Source organism: Wasmannia auropunctata, unplaced genomic scaffold (assembly GCF_000956235.1).
Source record: "Wasmannia auropunctata unplaced genomic scaffold, wasmannia.A_1.0 LD335977.1, whole genome shotgun sequence".
Classification (NCBI taxonomy): domain Eukaryota; kingdom Metazoa; phylum Arthropoda; class Insecta; order Hymenoptera; family Formicidae; genus Wasmannia; species Wasmannia auropunctata.
The window spans coordinates 91,824-108,605 of record NW_012026913.1 but is presented as its reverse complement, the minus strand read 5'-3'; the positions used below and the strand labels follow the sequence as shown (position 1 = coordinate 108,605).

The 16,782-nt window shown below is 39.5% G+C and overlaps 1 protein-coding gene across 4 annotated transcripts in view; it reads left to right on the top strand.

Moving 5' to 3' along the window:
* The window catches only part of LOC105454649 (beta-1,4-N-acetylgalactosaminyltransferase bre-4), a 114,041-nt gene that overhangs the window by 89,203 nt on the left and 8,056 nt on the right, over positions 1-16,782 (top strand). For all 4 annotated transcript variants that reach the window (XM_011697418.1, XM_011697419.1, XM_011697422.1 and 1 more), the window contains exons 4-5: positions 7,795-8,063; positions 8,477-8,713. In XM_011697418.1, coding sequence (XP_011695720.1) covers positions 7,795-8,063; positions 8,477-8,713 — 506 coding nt within the window. The remainder of the gene's footprint in view (positions 1-7,794; positions 8,064-8,476; positions 8,714-16,782) is intronic.

The window sequence follows — 16,782 nt, the reverse complement described above, 5'->3', positions numbered from 1 at the left end:
TTTTTCAAAAAATTATTGGTCGTAGCTTTGTTACATTTTTAATACTATTTTGAACATTCACGGCTTAGCAGAATTTTAAATTGAATATTTTAAACGAGAATTTTTTCATTCTTTTGTTTTCTGAAATGAGAATTCTTCCGATGATTTTAATTATAATAAATTTTTGATACTTTTGGAACGTTTTACATTTAATGCAAATATCCTGTGCGAATTTGAGAACCACTGCTTCAGATAATCTAACAATGTGAATGCACGTCTCGTCATTTCAATGTGCACGAGCTTGGAGTATTGTGAATTATTAGCGAAGAGTTTATGTTGGCGTATAGATTGGCTGCACGCGCGTGAATTATAAAAAGCTTTCTGACGATCATTCATCATTATTATTTCTTGACCGGGATCGTGTTAGTTTTTTTTTCTACGAAGTCGACTTGACATTTTCGATGCCCAAAGTAAGAGCCGATCATTCGACGCAGGCATTAATACGTCTTAATGTCATACTATCCCATCGGACGAAGGCTCTGGGGATACCGGAAGTCAAGAATATTCCCTGGTAAATTCCTCACCGAGTTATGTGAGCGTGCAGTCTCGTCACGCCGTCGGATTTAGCTGTCTTGATCGTCTATGTTATATCGCCATCGGAGAATATCAGACATCGGATCAGACATGTCCCGCTACGTGACTTTCCTTCGAGACGTGAAATTTCCGAATTATGTCACGGGCGGATTTGAATTAAAACTGCAAATATGTTAACATTTGTACCGACGTGCTGTCACCGTTATTTTATTGATAGAATTTTCGATAAGGTTAGAGTCAGAATTTAGCTTTTTTCGAATATATTAATAAAAATGAATAGATTTTTGTAAATTACATCTCGAGGTTGTAAATAGTAAAGAAAGAGAGAGACTGTTGCTTAATTTAGTTAAATGTACAAGAAATTAATTCCAATTTTAATTTAATTAATTAGAATAACAGAGAAAGAGACAGCTAATTTATTTGCAGAGAATCTAATTCGTATGATATCCCGGAAAAAAAATATCTTCTATGACCCTTTTTTTCTTGGTAATAAGCCCAGCACTCTATCACGTTCTATTAACCCTATTACGTCGTAAATTACTTGTTTGATCATGTCTCGAACATTGACCCGCCGCCAGGAGAAGGCCGACAGGATCAATAAATCCCTTTCCTTCTTTTTTTTCCCCCAGCGGTATTCGATTTCTTATCCAAACTCAGGACATATCTGGAACTTTTTTTTATCCTAGTAGCAAAATTTATAGCAGGGATAAAAATCTCTTAGAGATAAAAGCGTTTTTAATTTACCTCTACCTTTAATTTACCTCTATCGTTGTAATTTTAATAAATTAACAGTAGGGACTACGACGTACGAAAAGTTGCAGTGGCACGTTGCTTTCTCGGCGCGTCCAGAAGCATTGTTTTTATTTCTATTCTATTGCCGTAACCCCTGTCTGCCTTCTGAAACTTCCACTTTGCGGCGAGACTCTGAGTATGAGATCCTGTCAAACTTTTAGCGGACGTTTCCGTGCGCGACATTGCCGATCGATGTGGAGTTTCCTCACGCTTTGACGACCTCGGCGTCCCCGAGGACTCTCGAGTCCGTCATTCCTGACATTCCTTCCTTCCTTCCTTCCTTCTCTTCCTCTTCCGTCGCTTCTTCCGGAAAGCGTGAACCGGCGCGTCGTTTCAGATGTTAAAAATGCATCATCGTCAAAACTCTTGGCGTTCCGCCTCGATATCCGGCTAAATTCGAAAAAATTGAAATTATCGGAACCGGTATAAAAGTGGCGCGGGAGAACTTCGCGATACGAGAGATGGATTTTATCGCGAAGACAGCAGGGAGGTTTTGCCGTTATCGGATATCTTGTCAGCCGTAAGCGTCCCTTGACAGACGATCAACGATTTATCCCTCAGGAAAGTTCAATGAGAAATCCCCATCTGTCGAAATAATCTTCTTAACTTTGCCATTAAAGATTTTATAAGCGATTGTTTACCGCGGCACTCTGACAATCCTTCATTTCTACCGAAATAAAAAATCCAGCTAAGATTAAAATCAAATACTCAGTTAATAATAATATTATTATTGATGAATTAATAATATGTATTAATTAATATGTATTAATTTAAAGTGAATAAATGAATTAAGTTTCATTTATAATTGTTGAAATAATTACTCTCATAGATTCTAATTAAGATTATACTGTATTGCAATATATAATAATATAATTAATATATTTAAGAAAGCTTCATTTTCTATATTTGCATATGTTTTTTGTTTTCTTAGATGAATGCGTTTTCTTGGAAAATATCCATTCGATCCTCACGATTTTGTCGTGATGATAACTAGTCGCGTCGCTCGTGCGTCGTCTTTAAAAATCCCTGTCACGTAGATATATCGAGAAATATATCTTTACGTATCGGCGAGTCTCGCTGAGCTTTCCGCACCGTTTTCCGCGTGCCCGCTTCATTGCGAGGATATCTTCCGTGTCGCTACATAGCGAGGGGAAAGATTTCTGTGGAAATTCCGATTCGGCTGCTGCATAGCCGGCAAAGTATTTCTGCGCCAGGTGGTGGTGCACGCGGTCGATCCTATATCGACGGCCGGGATGAGTCACGTCAGATTTATGCCGTTCTGAACGTGGCGGGAATTCCGCCGAATTCCCGCGGATCGGTACTCCCTTATAACTGCACATGCACAAAGAAGACACATTCGCAACGTGTCCCATTCTCATCGTGTACTTAGCTTAATCTCAACTGTGATTTTTAAGTTGAATCTTATCAGTATACATATATAAAAGCGATGATTATTTTCTTTGAATTCATAAATGGTTATTAATGAACATTATAATATAATGGTGAATGTATCTATTATTATTAGCAATGAAGAGCGGAAAGCGCCAACAGCGGTCAGAGCGGATCTTGGTGCTCTATAATATCTATTATTATAATATTATATCTATTATTATTGTCTCTTATGCCTTTTAATTTTTATATTTAAAGTATTGTATGATATTTCAATTTTATGTCTCATAAAAGTTTATCACAATCGCCATTGTAGATGCTCTTAGTTTGCTCATTGCTGAATTAATATAGACATTAATCAATCTTAAGGTTTATCTAAATGCAGCTATTTATCTAGTCAGTTGTCAATATTCCTCAGGAAAGTTCAATGGGAAATCACCATCTGTCGAAATAATCTTCTTAACTCCGTCATTAAAGATTTTGTAAGCGATTGTTTACGGCATACTGACGATCCTTAATTTCTACTGAAATAAATCCAATTAAAATGAAATATGTACTCAGTTAACGTTATTCTAAATGTTTTAATGCTGTATTTTATTATTTAATATATTAATATATTTGCAGAACGTTTAAACTTGTGAATCTTCTTAAAAAAGATTTCCTCAGCCCGCATATTACAGATATTTACACACCACTTAGCATACTCATTACACTTCAGGGACAAATTAATCCTCGACAGTATCGAACACGCATTTCGAATCCTGGCACGAACGGTTTAAGCTCGTTCGTTTGATCGTCTAGATTGTTTGTCGTCGACGCCGAGTTTCATCGTCATGAGCGCCGAGTTCTCTTAAGTCTCGCAATCAACTGAATCGTTAGTCGCTCTTGCCCGTTTCTCTAGATGTGCGCTTCTAGCCCGTCCGGTCCAAACGGATGTGCAAGGCGGTACGAAGTGGATTTAATTAAATTCGAGATGACGCTCGATACCACCGGCGTTCTCCACCTTCCTGAAATATCACGAGGCATCGAAACTATTTCGCAGCTGAGATGGATAGAGGCATATCTGAGTTATGGAATCGTTATTGGAGTTATGAATTCTCTATTGGAATTTGTAACATAATTATTGTTTTATGAGCAGAAGAAAACATGATTGGTTATTAGACTATATACATAAAAGATCTTTTTATCATATATTACACATGTATCCTTATAATATACGTAATAGTTAATATATTAACAAGATAGGATATAAAATAAATAAATTTAGTGCCATATAAAATAACTAAATTTCAAAAAAATAAAAAGAAATGCCAACAGTACACGATGTTCCCAAACGGTCACGAAAATGCAATGTATTAACCGCGCTCAACGTTGTTTGACTTAAGTGATCGAACGAGAACTTGTACGTTTCTACGTGGTTTGACGAAAGTGTCTTCCTTGTAAAGAGATAACATATTTCTTCCTTAAATTTTCATGTTATATTTATCGTAAATGTTTTTTAATAAATATATACACATATATCTACGAAATTTTCTGATTATTTTTTTCAATAATAATATTTTTTATTTTGCGGAAGAGGTTTAACTTTTTTTCTAAAATTTTCAATATTAAAAATTTTATTTTTATAATTATTATATTTGCTATTATATTTGATATAATTCAGATATATATTGCTATTTATACAATCTTTACTCTAGTTAATGCTTTAATTAATATTCTCTCTAAATAATTATTCGTTGATTCTGATGCAGTCTGCTCTGTTTTGCAAGTTCTATTAGATTGTAAATTTTCTCATCACGCGAGATTGCGGAGGTTGATTCTATCTCGGCTTCAAAAATCTTCGTAAACAGGCTCGCCGTCGGCGTAACGTTGAGAAAACGTGGCATGTAAATAGAATCCACCTGCACACACCTGCCGCAACTTTCGCATCGGCCCTTATCGCGAGATGCCTTCTCGTGAGAACCGATCTACATTGCGGCCCGTAAACTTCGTCGGTTTTCATGTAATCGTTCTGCAAGCGAGCCGCAGTTTAAACTTTGCTCGCTCAACACTGAAGTTACGCCACGGCGAAAATAATGAAAATAAGTGACGCAAAGTAAACGGCGTGACGACAGAAACGACCTTCGTTTAGCAAGCTTTTTGATCAGTTGGAATTGATTAAGCCACTGTCACGTAAATAGAGAGGCAATGGGTGATATCTCTTAATCTAGTTTTTCTCTTTTGGATATAAAATAAAAAAATCAACCGTGTGAAATCAAAGTGAACGCAATATAATTGTTTTTACGTTTTTCTCTTTTTATTTCTTTTTATTCTGTTTTAATGATTTTATTACTAATTATATCTAATATCGCAATATATCTTTTACGCTTTATTATTTTTGTGTTGTTACACACAAAAGTAGATACAATTTAGAATTCCTTTTAAAATTTAACGGTTTTTTGTGAGATAAGTTTTGTTATCCTGAAACTCTGGCGTTTGTAAATTTTCAGATGTATTCAGGATTTGCTGCAAAAGGAAAATTTAATTTCGCGTAGTTTCCCTTTCATAGTCATGACGCCATGTGTGTAGCTGCGGCGAATGGTATACCGAGCTTTAATATACTAAAACCCACGGTGTCGCGCGCTTTTGATTCCCTATTTAGCTTATCGCGGGCCTTTGTCACAGACACTAGGAATACCGTGAGCGCGGGCTGTCTCATGATTTTGCACGTAGCGACCTATCCGTTGCATGTGCTTGAAAGAGGAAGGGTGGGACGTTAGATTGCGGATTGCAGTCGCAGCGGTGGTGGCCGCCGGCAGTCCCGGAAATTGCAACTGCAAGCGGACCGGCTCGTAAACTCGGGGAAATTCGCTGACGCTCTCGTTGCAAGACGAGAGAGGAATGAACGAAGCGCATCAGGAGGCAACCGAGAGAAGAGGAGGTCGCCTTGCGTGGATCAAGTCCGTCGTAATTTCTTGCCGCGTCCTTCGGTCCGTCGTAAACTTTAAGTGAATTAAGGACGCAAGAGCGGTAATGGGGCCCGAGCAAACTTGTTGTATTTCACGTTTCGAGGTACCCGTTTGATTTTCGATTTTAAGATTCGCGTAAAATAATCGAAGCAATTTACTGGAAAAATTAGTCTGTCTTTTTAAAGACGTGAAGATAAACGAGGGATAATAAAAAATCTTCTTCGACAGAATAATAAGTTGAAAGAAGTAGACATACCGAAATTCGAATATTTTTTATTGCCTTTATAATTATGTATCTTAAATAGAATTTAAAAAGTTTTATTTTAAATATATGTATAGTAAAATATCACCATTACACAGTATCGATTTTCTTCAAACATAGAACTACTATATTTCTCTTAAAAATTCTAAAGTTCTACAGTTTCGGTTGACTTTAGGCTTTAGGAGTTTGTAATTTTATAAGCGAATTTCACGATACAACAATTCGAAATTCACAAGTTCTATTTCTTTTTAAGGATTAAAAGCTCTCGAAGATTTATGTGGAACTCAAGCAAACTGCTGTCGCAATTGAGTTAGAAGATATATAGCCTCGTCCTAGACCCAGAATTAAGGAAAAAAACTGGTGCAAAGGTGCAGTAAACGCTCGCGGCACAAGGAAATCGCTTTTAAAGTTCGAGGCCGTGCCGCCGCATCAAATTTCCTGGGAGATCTCTCTACATCGAGGTAGAGAGGTCGGGAAATTTTTGCGAGATGAGCAAAGGAAATGCCGCCGGATGGGTCGACATCCGGTTTAATTCTCCGAGATTCTACGAGCGAGTCGTTACACAGGATGTATCGTCGTCTTCTTGACTTTCCACGATTTAATACAGCTTTTAATGGCATTTACTTTATTGAATTCGGCTTTGTCAGTTCCCGAGATCGTCTTATGCGTCCACGGATATTTTACCGACTTTTTCAACTGAAGAAATACTTTTTTATCCTTATGAATCTTTACTTATTTTAGTTAAAGATTTAACTTGAATTTGGCGCGGTAGCGTCAGGATTTCATTAAAAATTTTGTAATTATAAGTCATATACTCAAAGTGATTACTAAATATTTTCCAGTTAGCTTTTGTTTATAAGTTGAATGTATTTGTTATTCTTAATATTTAAAAGGAATTTTCAGAAAAATTTGAAATATACGCTATATTTAACATAGGTTAAATTGAAGCCTTTATATTTTTATTGCTGCGATATTGAATTATAACTTTAGCAGCGAAAAATTATATGAAATTTTTTTTTCTTTCTATTATACATTAAAATAAATTAATTGGTTTATATGTTACTGTTCGTGCTTGTATAAATTAGTGAAATATACATTATTATTTATTAGACTTATAAATAATAAAATTATAGGGAAATAGCCGAAGGATCGTTTTTAAAGAGAAACTCTTTGAGATCACAGAAAGCACAATTTAGAGTATTCGTATACTTTGCAATCTCTTTGAAAATAAAAATGTAATTTGTTTTGAAAGCAATTTGAATGTAAATGACGACGCTGGACTCGATTAAGTTACAAGTTCTGTTCTTCGTAGCACGAATCTCTGTCGCGATTAGACGGTCGATCGGTCCTGTAATCTCTGGACATCGGTCTCTCTGAATTACGGAGGCGTTGCACAGTCAGCCTTGTAATGGCTGTGTGTAGCGACCGCGATGTGCAATCAATAGATAATAATTGGCTCCCGGATGCATACGTGTTATGCGGGAAGCGATATACTCGCGAGCTCGACATTAACTTTGGATTCGCTAATGTAAATCGATCGCCAATTAGCATTAATGTGGTTTTACGTTTAATATCAGATTATACGTGACGCGAAAGGCGCGCGCGCGCGCGAAAGAGGAAGTAAAGCTGTGATATCGAGTTATAATTACATGCAAATGTTATCACCGTACAAAGTTGCATCGATAATCAGCCACTTTTGCTCAAAGTGCTATCATTAGTCAGACTGAATGACTGATTTTTTTGTTGCATAGGTTTTTTCAATAGAATTTTTAGCTTGTTTACATGCGTATCCTCATATTTCTTATTCCTTTTTTTCCTTTTGCATTACAGATACGCGGATCGCTCGTACAGAACTCATCCGCGTGGCTTGATCATATATGGTCAAGCGACCGTTGTACCAAGTTTAGCCGCGGGTGGCAATGTTTCCTCGACGACGATACTCCCCATACTGGCCAAGGGCCTCACGAATTCATCCAAATCCGAGCCGGTGCCGGTCAGAAACCTGGTCGTCGGCGGCGGAACCACGCGAGAGCTTCCGGTGGCAAACGCGACCAGCAACGCGACAGTGCCACGGTGTCCCCTCATCCCACCGAATTTGGGTAAGTGAGAAAATTGCCAGAGATATTGATCTGTAATCAGCCGGGAGGATTTTTAAAATTAAACTTATAGCCCGCGTATCGCGAATTTGATCTAAAAGTGCTTCACGTAAAATTTACTGCGCCCGAATCCACGCGCGGGAATGAAATATAGAGGTAAACAGATTAAAATATTTTTAATATGCAAATATTAAAAATATAAATACAGAAAATTTATTAACGCTTGATATTTATATTAGAAATTGTTATAACTTTTTATTTTTATCGCGAAACTAACGGAGATATTATAAAGTCAATCCCCATCGGATAAAAGTGAAATAATAAATTTGTAATTAATTAAAATGTCTAGAATAAATTTGTATATTTTTCCCTTTGCGCTTTTCGAATTAAACCCTATCTTTTCTGTTGGATTCTAGTTGGACCGGTGCTTGTCAGTAAGTCACCGCCATCGCTGTCCGAGATGGAGAGGTCATTCGTGGAGGTGAAGGAGGGTGGCACAGGACGGCCTGCGGATTGCGTCGCCAGGCATCGCGTCGCCATAATCATTCCATTTCGCGATCGACCGCAGCATCTGCAGACCCTCCTCTACAATCTGCATCCGATCCTGCTGCGCCAGCAGATCGATTATCAAATTTTCGTGATCGAGCAGGAAGGTGAGTGAAACTCCAACGTCTCCAACCAAATTGTGACCGATCGCACGCTCTCGTTTCTTCGTCTCTTGCAAATGCGTTTTCGTTGCACGGAAAGTTTCAGCGTAACTGCAGTTTCCTGTACTTGCGAAAGTTTTCGAGAACATTTTGATCCCTTTGCGGTCGTTTTCGAGAGAATTCAGAACTGATTTCGAGAGATAAGAAGATAAGTTAATCTTCGCACATTAATGATTAATTAAATTAAACACGCGTGACGAATGATGAAACTGATAAAATTTTATAAATGAATAAACCGAAGTTTGAGAACTAAATACTGAAGTTGTTCGAATGAATGAACCGAAGTTATGTTCCTAGGATATAAACTTGACGTATAATTTTATTTTCAAAAAGAAGGGATCAGTTACGAATCGCTGTTTGAACGATATTTCGGCGTATCGGAACCGTAAATTCTTATTCGATCTGAGCATCCTTCCTGAATATACGCGACTGACGTGTGCATTCCGGTGTTTCGATAACATCCTTCGGAGCACACGGTTTGTTTCCGCACAGCGAATATAAACGTACGATCTTCTCCGAGCCTCTCCTCCTCATTGGTGCGTGTAAGCCGATACTTCCCTACGATTTATTGCCGTCTAGCGGACGTTCCTCTTGCTCGCGTATTTTCCCGCTTGTCTCCCCGAGACTGCAGGAGGGATCCTCCTACCGAACCGAGAGGAAAATGCAAGGCAGGAGCAAGAGTCTCGGGACGTTTCGAACGAAAGAGACCGTTACAAAGTTTCCGTCGTAGCCTCTATAAGCTCTCCGACTTAATTTTTAATTAAATTTGTGTACGTTCTCTATATTTCCCGCTCTTTCACCGACGCCCTGCCTTTCCGCGACTCGAGTAACCGACCGACCGTGGCGCGGGACTCTCGAGAGAAACGGCGCGAAATAATTTCACCGACACCGACGCCGATTATATTTTTAATGAAATTTTTAAAAACCCTCGGAATTTGTAACTAGCGCGGAGTACGAGTGTGTTTCTCTGTTAGTTTATTTAATGATGGCGGTGCGAAGATACGTTTTCATAAAAGCGTCCTCTCTCCTAGCCGGCCGCCCCGACATCGGCTTTACATCGTAATTACGTTCCTTAAATCTTAATCACCAGGTTATGAATTATGTTATGGGCTGCTTTTACGATGTGCTCTGTGAGGTTGAGATGATTGCAGATCGCGACTACCGCGGTAACACGAAAGAAAGATGAAGGATATGAATATCATATCTCGAATGGAAGATCTTTAAATCATCCCCCTTATAATTATTATTATATGTAATTAGAAATATAACTATATTTATAAATTAGTGTCTTTGCAAATCAATAGATAATAATAATTAATACAGGAAGAATATAATTAACGAGTTATTTTGAGTAGCATAAAAGATTTAATTTGAATAAATTATAACTTTAATTTCGAACAATCCGAAAAACGTATGAAAATAAAGTTTGAACCTAAGCAATTTATTGGGTGTCATCGGAGAGTTATTTTCGACTGGTACGAACCGTAGGAAAAAATGAAAATGCAAGGGAAATTATCTTACGGGGAGATAATACCATTTTCTTCAATCGAGCTGCGGAATCTATCATTCTATTCATTCGCCTAAGAAAATGCGATTTATCTTGGCTATTGAAGGGCTGTGCGAGCACAGCCTGGCAATTTATCTTCATTAAAATTGCTCGACTAAGTTTGTTTACTTACCGCGTATGCGAGACGTCAAAATATGACTGTGATTAATTCTCTTGTTATTCCACGCAGCGCTTCTGTACACTTCCGGTGTGTATATGATGCACAATGAAATTACATGCGAAGGAAGTTTCGTAACAATGTGAACAAATTTGTCGCTAGATAATATCCGATTCGGCATTGAAGTGCAGGATTTTACTACGTCGCGTATTTCGCGAGTTTCTAACGCACGTCGACAGAAAGCTCAAAAATTAACAATTCCTTTATAAAATAAGCCGCATGTAATTAATGTTAACTTGAGTCTTTGTCGATATTAAAGCGAAATTGGAGAAGGATTAGCCTGTATTCTTATTCGCATTTTAGCGAATCGAATATTGTATTTAAAATTCATATATCGTTTCTGCGTTTGATATCTTCATTTGCCACTTCAAACAACGATCTCAAATCGGTTTAACCGAGCAATATTACCTCCGACGCGCGTCCATTTTACTATGCATTCGGAACGTCTCTCGAAAATGTCAGTGCAATTTAATATGGTTTCCGTTGGAAAGTTTCGAGTGTGGAATTCCTGATGGAATCCTAAATCCGATTTCATTCGCGTTTCTCCGCTCGGTATGCAAATGAATATACAAAAAAAGAGAGAAAGAGAGAGACGGTTGTTTCGTAATTTTTTATCGCGGTCACACACGTTTCGTAGCGAAAAATATTGAATGAAATCGTATCTATCAAGGAAGATATTACGGCAAATACATATTAATCAATTTACATCAAATGAATAAGGATTAGTGTCGAATATCTGAAAGATAATATTAATGGAATAATAATTTATTTTCTTGTAACTCCAATTCTTTGTAATGTTTTCTTTAAATAAACTGGATGGGAATTTTTTATTACAGAAATATCTAAGAGTCTTTATTCGTTGTTCGCTTCCGACGAGTCGGGAAATAATGTTCAGGAGAATTGCGCGACGATTGTATTCAAAGATCGTGAAAAGATTTTTTATTGCACAAGTATTTGAAATCGATTGCTATTACGTTCCAATTTGCGTTAATTTGCTGCAAATCGCCGATGAAAAATGAATCTTCTCGCGATAATTGAATAAGGATAATACAATGCCATTACCATCCTGTACCATCTTCCCGAAGCGAATAAAGAAGGATACTTCGTCGTCGTCGAAATTATTTCAATCGGATCGCTATTATGTCGTAATGACGTTAATTTACGGCAGATCGCCGGGCAATGAATTCTCGCGATAATTTAACGAAGACGATATTTCACCAGCGCCGGTGCGATTAATTACGGCGAAACAGCAACGATTTATTCTCGCCGTTGCGCTGCGCGCGATTCCTTAGAAAATGCGCCGAACTGTTACTCACTGTCAGGCGCCGCTCTCGAAGGCCCCCGCGTAAGTCAGTCTTAAGCGCTATCTAATCCCGCAAGCTTGCGAGGGACTAACTAACATTTTCCCCGTGATTCCCGCAATGCGGTATACCGACGACACCATGAGTCACCGTCACGTGTTTGTATATGCAGCAAAAGCTGCAAACATGTACATACACAATCCCCTCCCAAAAAATCACACCCGATTTTAAATTCTCGCCGTTGCATATAGATATTTTTTTTCAATTAAAAAATTCGACGCAAGAGTGATTTAATTCACTCGTGAGAAATTTTTGAAAACATTTTTATGTATAAATCAAACTGAAATTAGTGTTTTTGCCGTAAAGGAAAAAAATAGTAGAGAGTATAAAGCGCTGTATATTGCCCACTCTCTTCTGTGAATATGAATATCGTTTACACCATGTAGACGCAGATGCAGTATTTTAAGTCAAATTATCTCGAATTTACTGAGAACGTTGCATAAGAATTTATTGAGCCATTATGCTGAAGTACCGCAACAACAAACGCGAATTTAAGTTTATTAGTGTAATTTTTTAAATTTCAGCCAGTCTGTGTAATTTTTTTTGTAGCAAGTGCTAGTAAAACTTACCGTGATAGTGTCACGCAGAATTTGTACCGTTGATTTATACCGCTTTTAATGTTTTTACACTTGGTTTACCTTTCGAAGGTGCGGTCGCACCAAAAAATGAATCGGACGATGGGTCATGATTATCGCAAACGCAACCCGCATATCCGCTACGCGGCCGTTGTGCGGATACCGTTACGATCCACGTACGTGCTAAGTCACGACCATTTATCGTCAAGTCGAGTTTAGAGACGCTTAATCCAACCAGTCATTCGTCAAGGCGATGCACCTGCGCGCGTAAAAGGATTAACTAACGAATCAATAAAACGAAGTAAATTTTGTGGGGAAAAAATAAATATGCGAAAATAACACGTGAAATGGAGTAATGCATGCATTAATGCATGTCGGGATTACCGAGACTTGTACTTTATGCAATACATTTGATGGAGTAAAAAATATAACTGCCTAATCCTCCTAGTATGTGCTCGAAATTAAAATATTGTTTTCACACGCGATATTTTTATGAAGGGAAGTGAACGAACTCTGTAACGTTCTCTCTCATAGTTCACAAAAATTTTTAGTAGGTTTATTTGCGCGGATCGGAGATGACATATCGAATATGACACGGTATGTGCGTATTTATATGTGCGTGTGCGTGCATGCGTGCGTGCGTGCGTGCGTGTGTGCGTGCGTGTGTGTGCACTTACAAATTAACGCGGCTTTAATTGTCCCAAATGGCTCGGACACGGTCGCCCTCGGCCGCAATTTTGAAATTCAAATTCCAAGTGCTCTCCTCTCTCTCTCTTTCGCTCTCCGCCGCGCTCTGTTCCACAGAACTATGCCTCGGGATTAAAGCGGAGTCAGCCACCGAATACTTCGCTTTTGCATAATTAGTGCCGCGCTGAATATTTATCGGATCGACTGCGGGAGGAGGATCGGCAGCGAAGTCGCGACTTCGTTTGCAGTAAGCCCGAACGACTCTGCGCCGCGCGGATCAGGAAATTAGATTCATGGCGTACTTCCCTCTGGCCTGAACAAAATCAATTTCTCTCGATACGGGATATAAGAGCTCGAGGGATATGTCGGAGAGGCGAGGACTTTCCATCTCGGGATGTGCTAATCTCACGAGTTTTTTTTTCGATATTTCGCATTTCCCGTTTTACGACGTAATTTGCGCTCGAAAACTAAATCGAAATACAGAGATAACGAAATACCTGTCCATTTCTCTTGTAATATAGAGGATGATAATTTGCAGTGATAATAACAACGTTGATGTGCGGCGTTTTGAAATTGTCCGAATACTCTAATCTTACATCTATATAGATTGCTGCTAGATATCAAATGGATATACTGAAATGATCATTAGATGGGAACGGACATAAATATCTATCTATTCATTTATTACAAAATAATAGCTATTCTCCGCGCGATTGTTACTCTGTGTGTATAAATTATATAAATATTAATATTCAAATATTTAAAATGTAAATAAATCCACAGAAATGCTGGATCTAAATGAACGTAGATAAATAAACGTAAACCGTTCTGGATGTGTGTTCATATTACACTCGTCTAAATATTAGCTTCGTGAAACAGAAGTGCAGGGAGAGTAGCGGACGTTCCTTCGTGAATGTCTATACTACCGGAAGAGGGGTAAGATTATCGTGGTGGGCAACTCTCGCGGACAATTAGTCGCACCTGTCGCCGGCCACCGCGGCGGCTTCGGGCGCTCTCCCGCGATACAGAAATCTGCCCATTAATATCGCGCTGGAATAGAAACTGTCGGAAGCACCGGCGTGCATCCGCACGGGATAGACTCTTATTATCGTAACTGTATACAATCGTTAACAGCGACCGTCCGGTCATCGATACCAAGGAAATCCGCTACCTCGCCGTCGTTAAGCTCGATAATTGCGATGAGAAACGCGATAATTACGACGAGAAGCACGATCGAGTTTTTCTGACGTTGGCAAAATGACGGGAACGGGACAGGACAGTGAGACATCTTCTTGAATTCAGGAAATTGCAATTTTCGTTTCGCGGCTCCGCGAAATTACAATATTCCATTAGAAACGATTTTCACGGTTATTATGCATGCAATTAAGCGAGAATTAAGTTCACCATTTTCACGCGGCAACGAAATTATAACATTAAATATTATGATATTTTGTTTATTTCGCAAATTATAATAATTTCGAACTGCCTTCGCAGGACGTGAACTCAAACGATAACCGCGCGTGCGGAAATATCGCGGAAATACGCACAATTGCCGTTTCAGTGTGCTGCTGCTGCAGAAAAAAAATCGAGAGAAATTACTTTTCCAGCGATAAAAGTAACGAAAGCCGAGACACGTCGGATGCGGCGAGAACAACGGGAAAAATATTCCGGGAATTTAAATGCACGCGGACGCACTGCCGGGGATACGGATAGACGGCCGTGGCGATGACGGCGCGCCGGCCCTTTTGCGCTCCCCGAACAAACGTGGCAGCGCATAACTTGATATTGCAGACGCAATTCTTTCGGATGAATAAATAAGCGCGCGGCGTTTCTCCGCGGAGAGAACGGATATGAAAATGAATCGAGCTTTCGTCGCCGGCTCGTCGTCGGAATGACAATCAGACGTGGTTTTAATTTACCAGGCATCGTGCATTGCAGAGGAAAAACTGGTGGGTGGAAGATATTGATAAACATTTAATCGTACCATCGTTCTCCGTCGTCGCACGGACGGAGCGATGGCCGACTTCTCCGCGACCTCTCTTCGCATTATTACGATAATAATTGCGCATGAAATGACGGTAAATTGATGGAAATGAAAGATAATCACCAACCAATGGAATTTCATTACTCGAGGCACGGACGGTTCAATATAGCTGGTCGCAATCTGATTAAAGAGCAACTGGAGCCAACTGGATGCTCAGAGAGATACAGGAAGTATCAAGAAAACATAATTAAATAAGTAGCGACGCAAGTAAAAACTCCAGTGCTATTTGTTATAGTCTCTTTCTGTCGTTTGATATTACTGAGAAAAACTGTTATCGGCGAAGAAGGTGCGGTATAAAAGTTAACCGCGTCACGCTACAACTCGGTCTCAATCTTTACAAACGATCGCTATAGAACTTGACGTTTAATGACGTCGCGGTCGATTTATGTCCTTAAAAAGGGATAAGGGCAAGGGAGATAAATCTATTGACTTTCGGCTTTGTTTTTCACGAGGGGTGAGCGCTCCCTCGCCTTTGGTTCTCTTTCAACAAAGCGATCGATTTAACCGATATTTCATAATTTATATATTATTGAGAACGTAATGAAAAATTCTTGATGTATCTTCATAATTGATCAGATTTATCAATAATTCGCCGAAAACAATTGCGAGCCTTTTTTTTATAGACATCCGACGCTTTGTATACGCTCGAAAGATTCGAGAGAGCCGTCTGTCTACTTTTTCTCGGCCAAACGTTTTGCTCCCGACCGTTTGCAATTCTAATTTATCAAAGAGCGTAATTGTGCACGCTCCGGAATGCGAGTGTCAATGCGACAGCGTCATAAATAAGGCAGAACTCCGTCCCCGTAATGAAACACCATTAGATCGCTCAACATTTACATCTTTTAGGTCAACATCGCCTTCTTCGAGAGATGAGTTCCCATTCCCTTCTCCTTCCTCCCCGTGAAATTGTTCACCGTAGTCGCGCTGCACCTGCGTCTCTTTATCGTCGCCCACTGTGTTCCGCGTTCCCGTTTCCGTTCACCCCCCTGCCTCCCTCCCCCCTCCCTCCGCCCTCTCCCCCGTCATCCCGTTTTATCGCATCCCTTTTTACTCGGCGCTGACGGCATAAAGAAATATCTGAAATACTCGGAATACACTTCCGCCAGGACGCCTTTCGTCGAGAGGCAGACCGGCGAGAAACAAGACCGTTCATATCCCGCCGTGCTGCGCTGCGCGTTTGGCTGGTAAACGCTCCTCCGAGGGGGGTCCTCCTCGTAACGTTCTTTATCTTTCAGCGTGTGTCTTCCGTGTATGTACGGCCGGCGGTAGTGCAGGAGATTCGATCGAGCGCGAAGTCTATTCAGCCAATAATAATCGACGGGAGAGATGCAGCCGGAGAAGAGCGGCTTTGAGAGCGTTGAGGCTTTGCCTCTCTTCTTTGAGAAAGAGCTCGCCAGCTTGCCGGTCTTGTAATCGTTCTCGAATAATCGGACGCGACGCGAACGACGTACTAGGTTCCAGTTAGATTTCTTTTGAGTTTCACAGCGCTTTCCGCGCTCTTTCGCTTCCGTTTTTTCTCCGCCGGAAATATACATACGAGGGTACATCGCGATGTGTGCTCGATAAATTTAATTTACGAATTACTTTATACTGCTTTAGAATCAACAATGAAAAATATTGACTA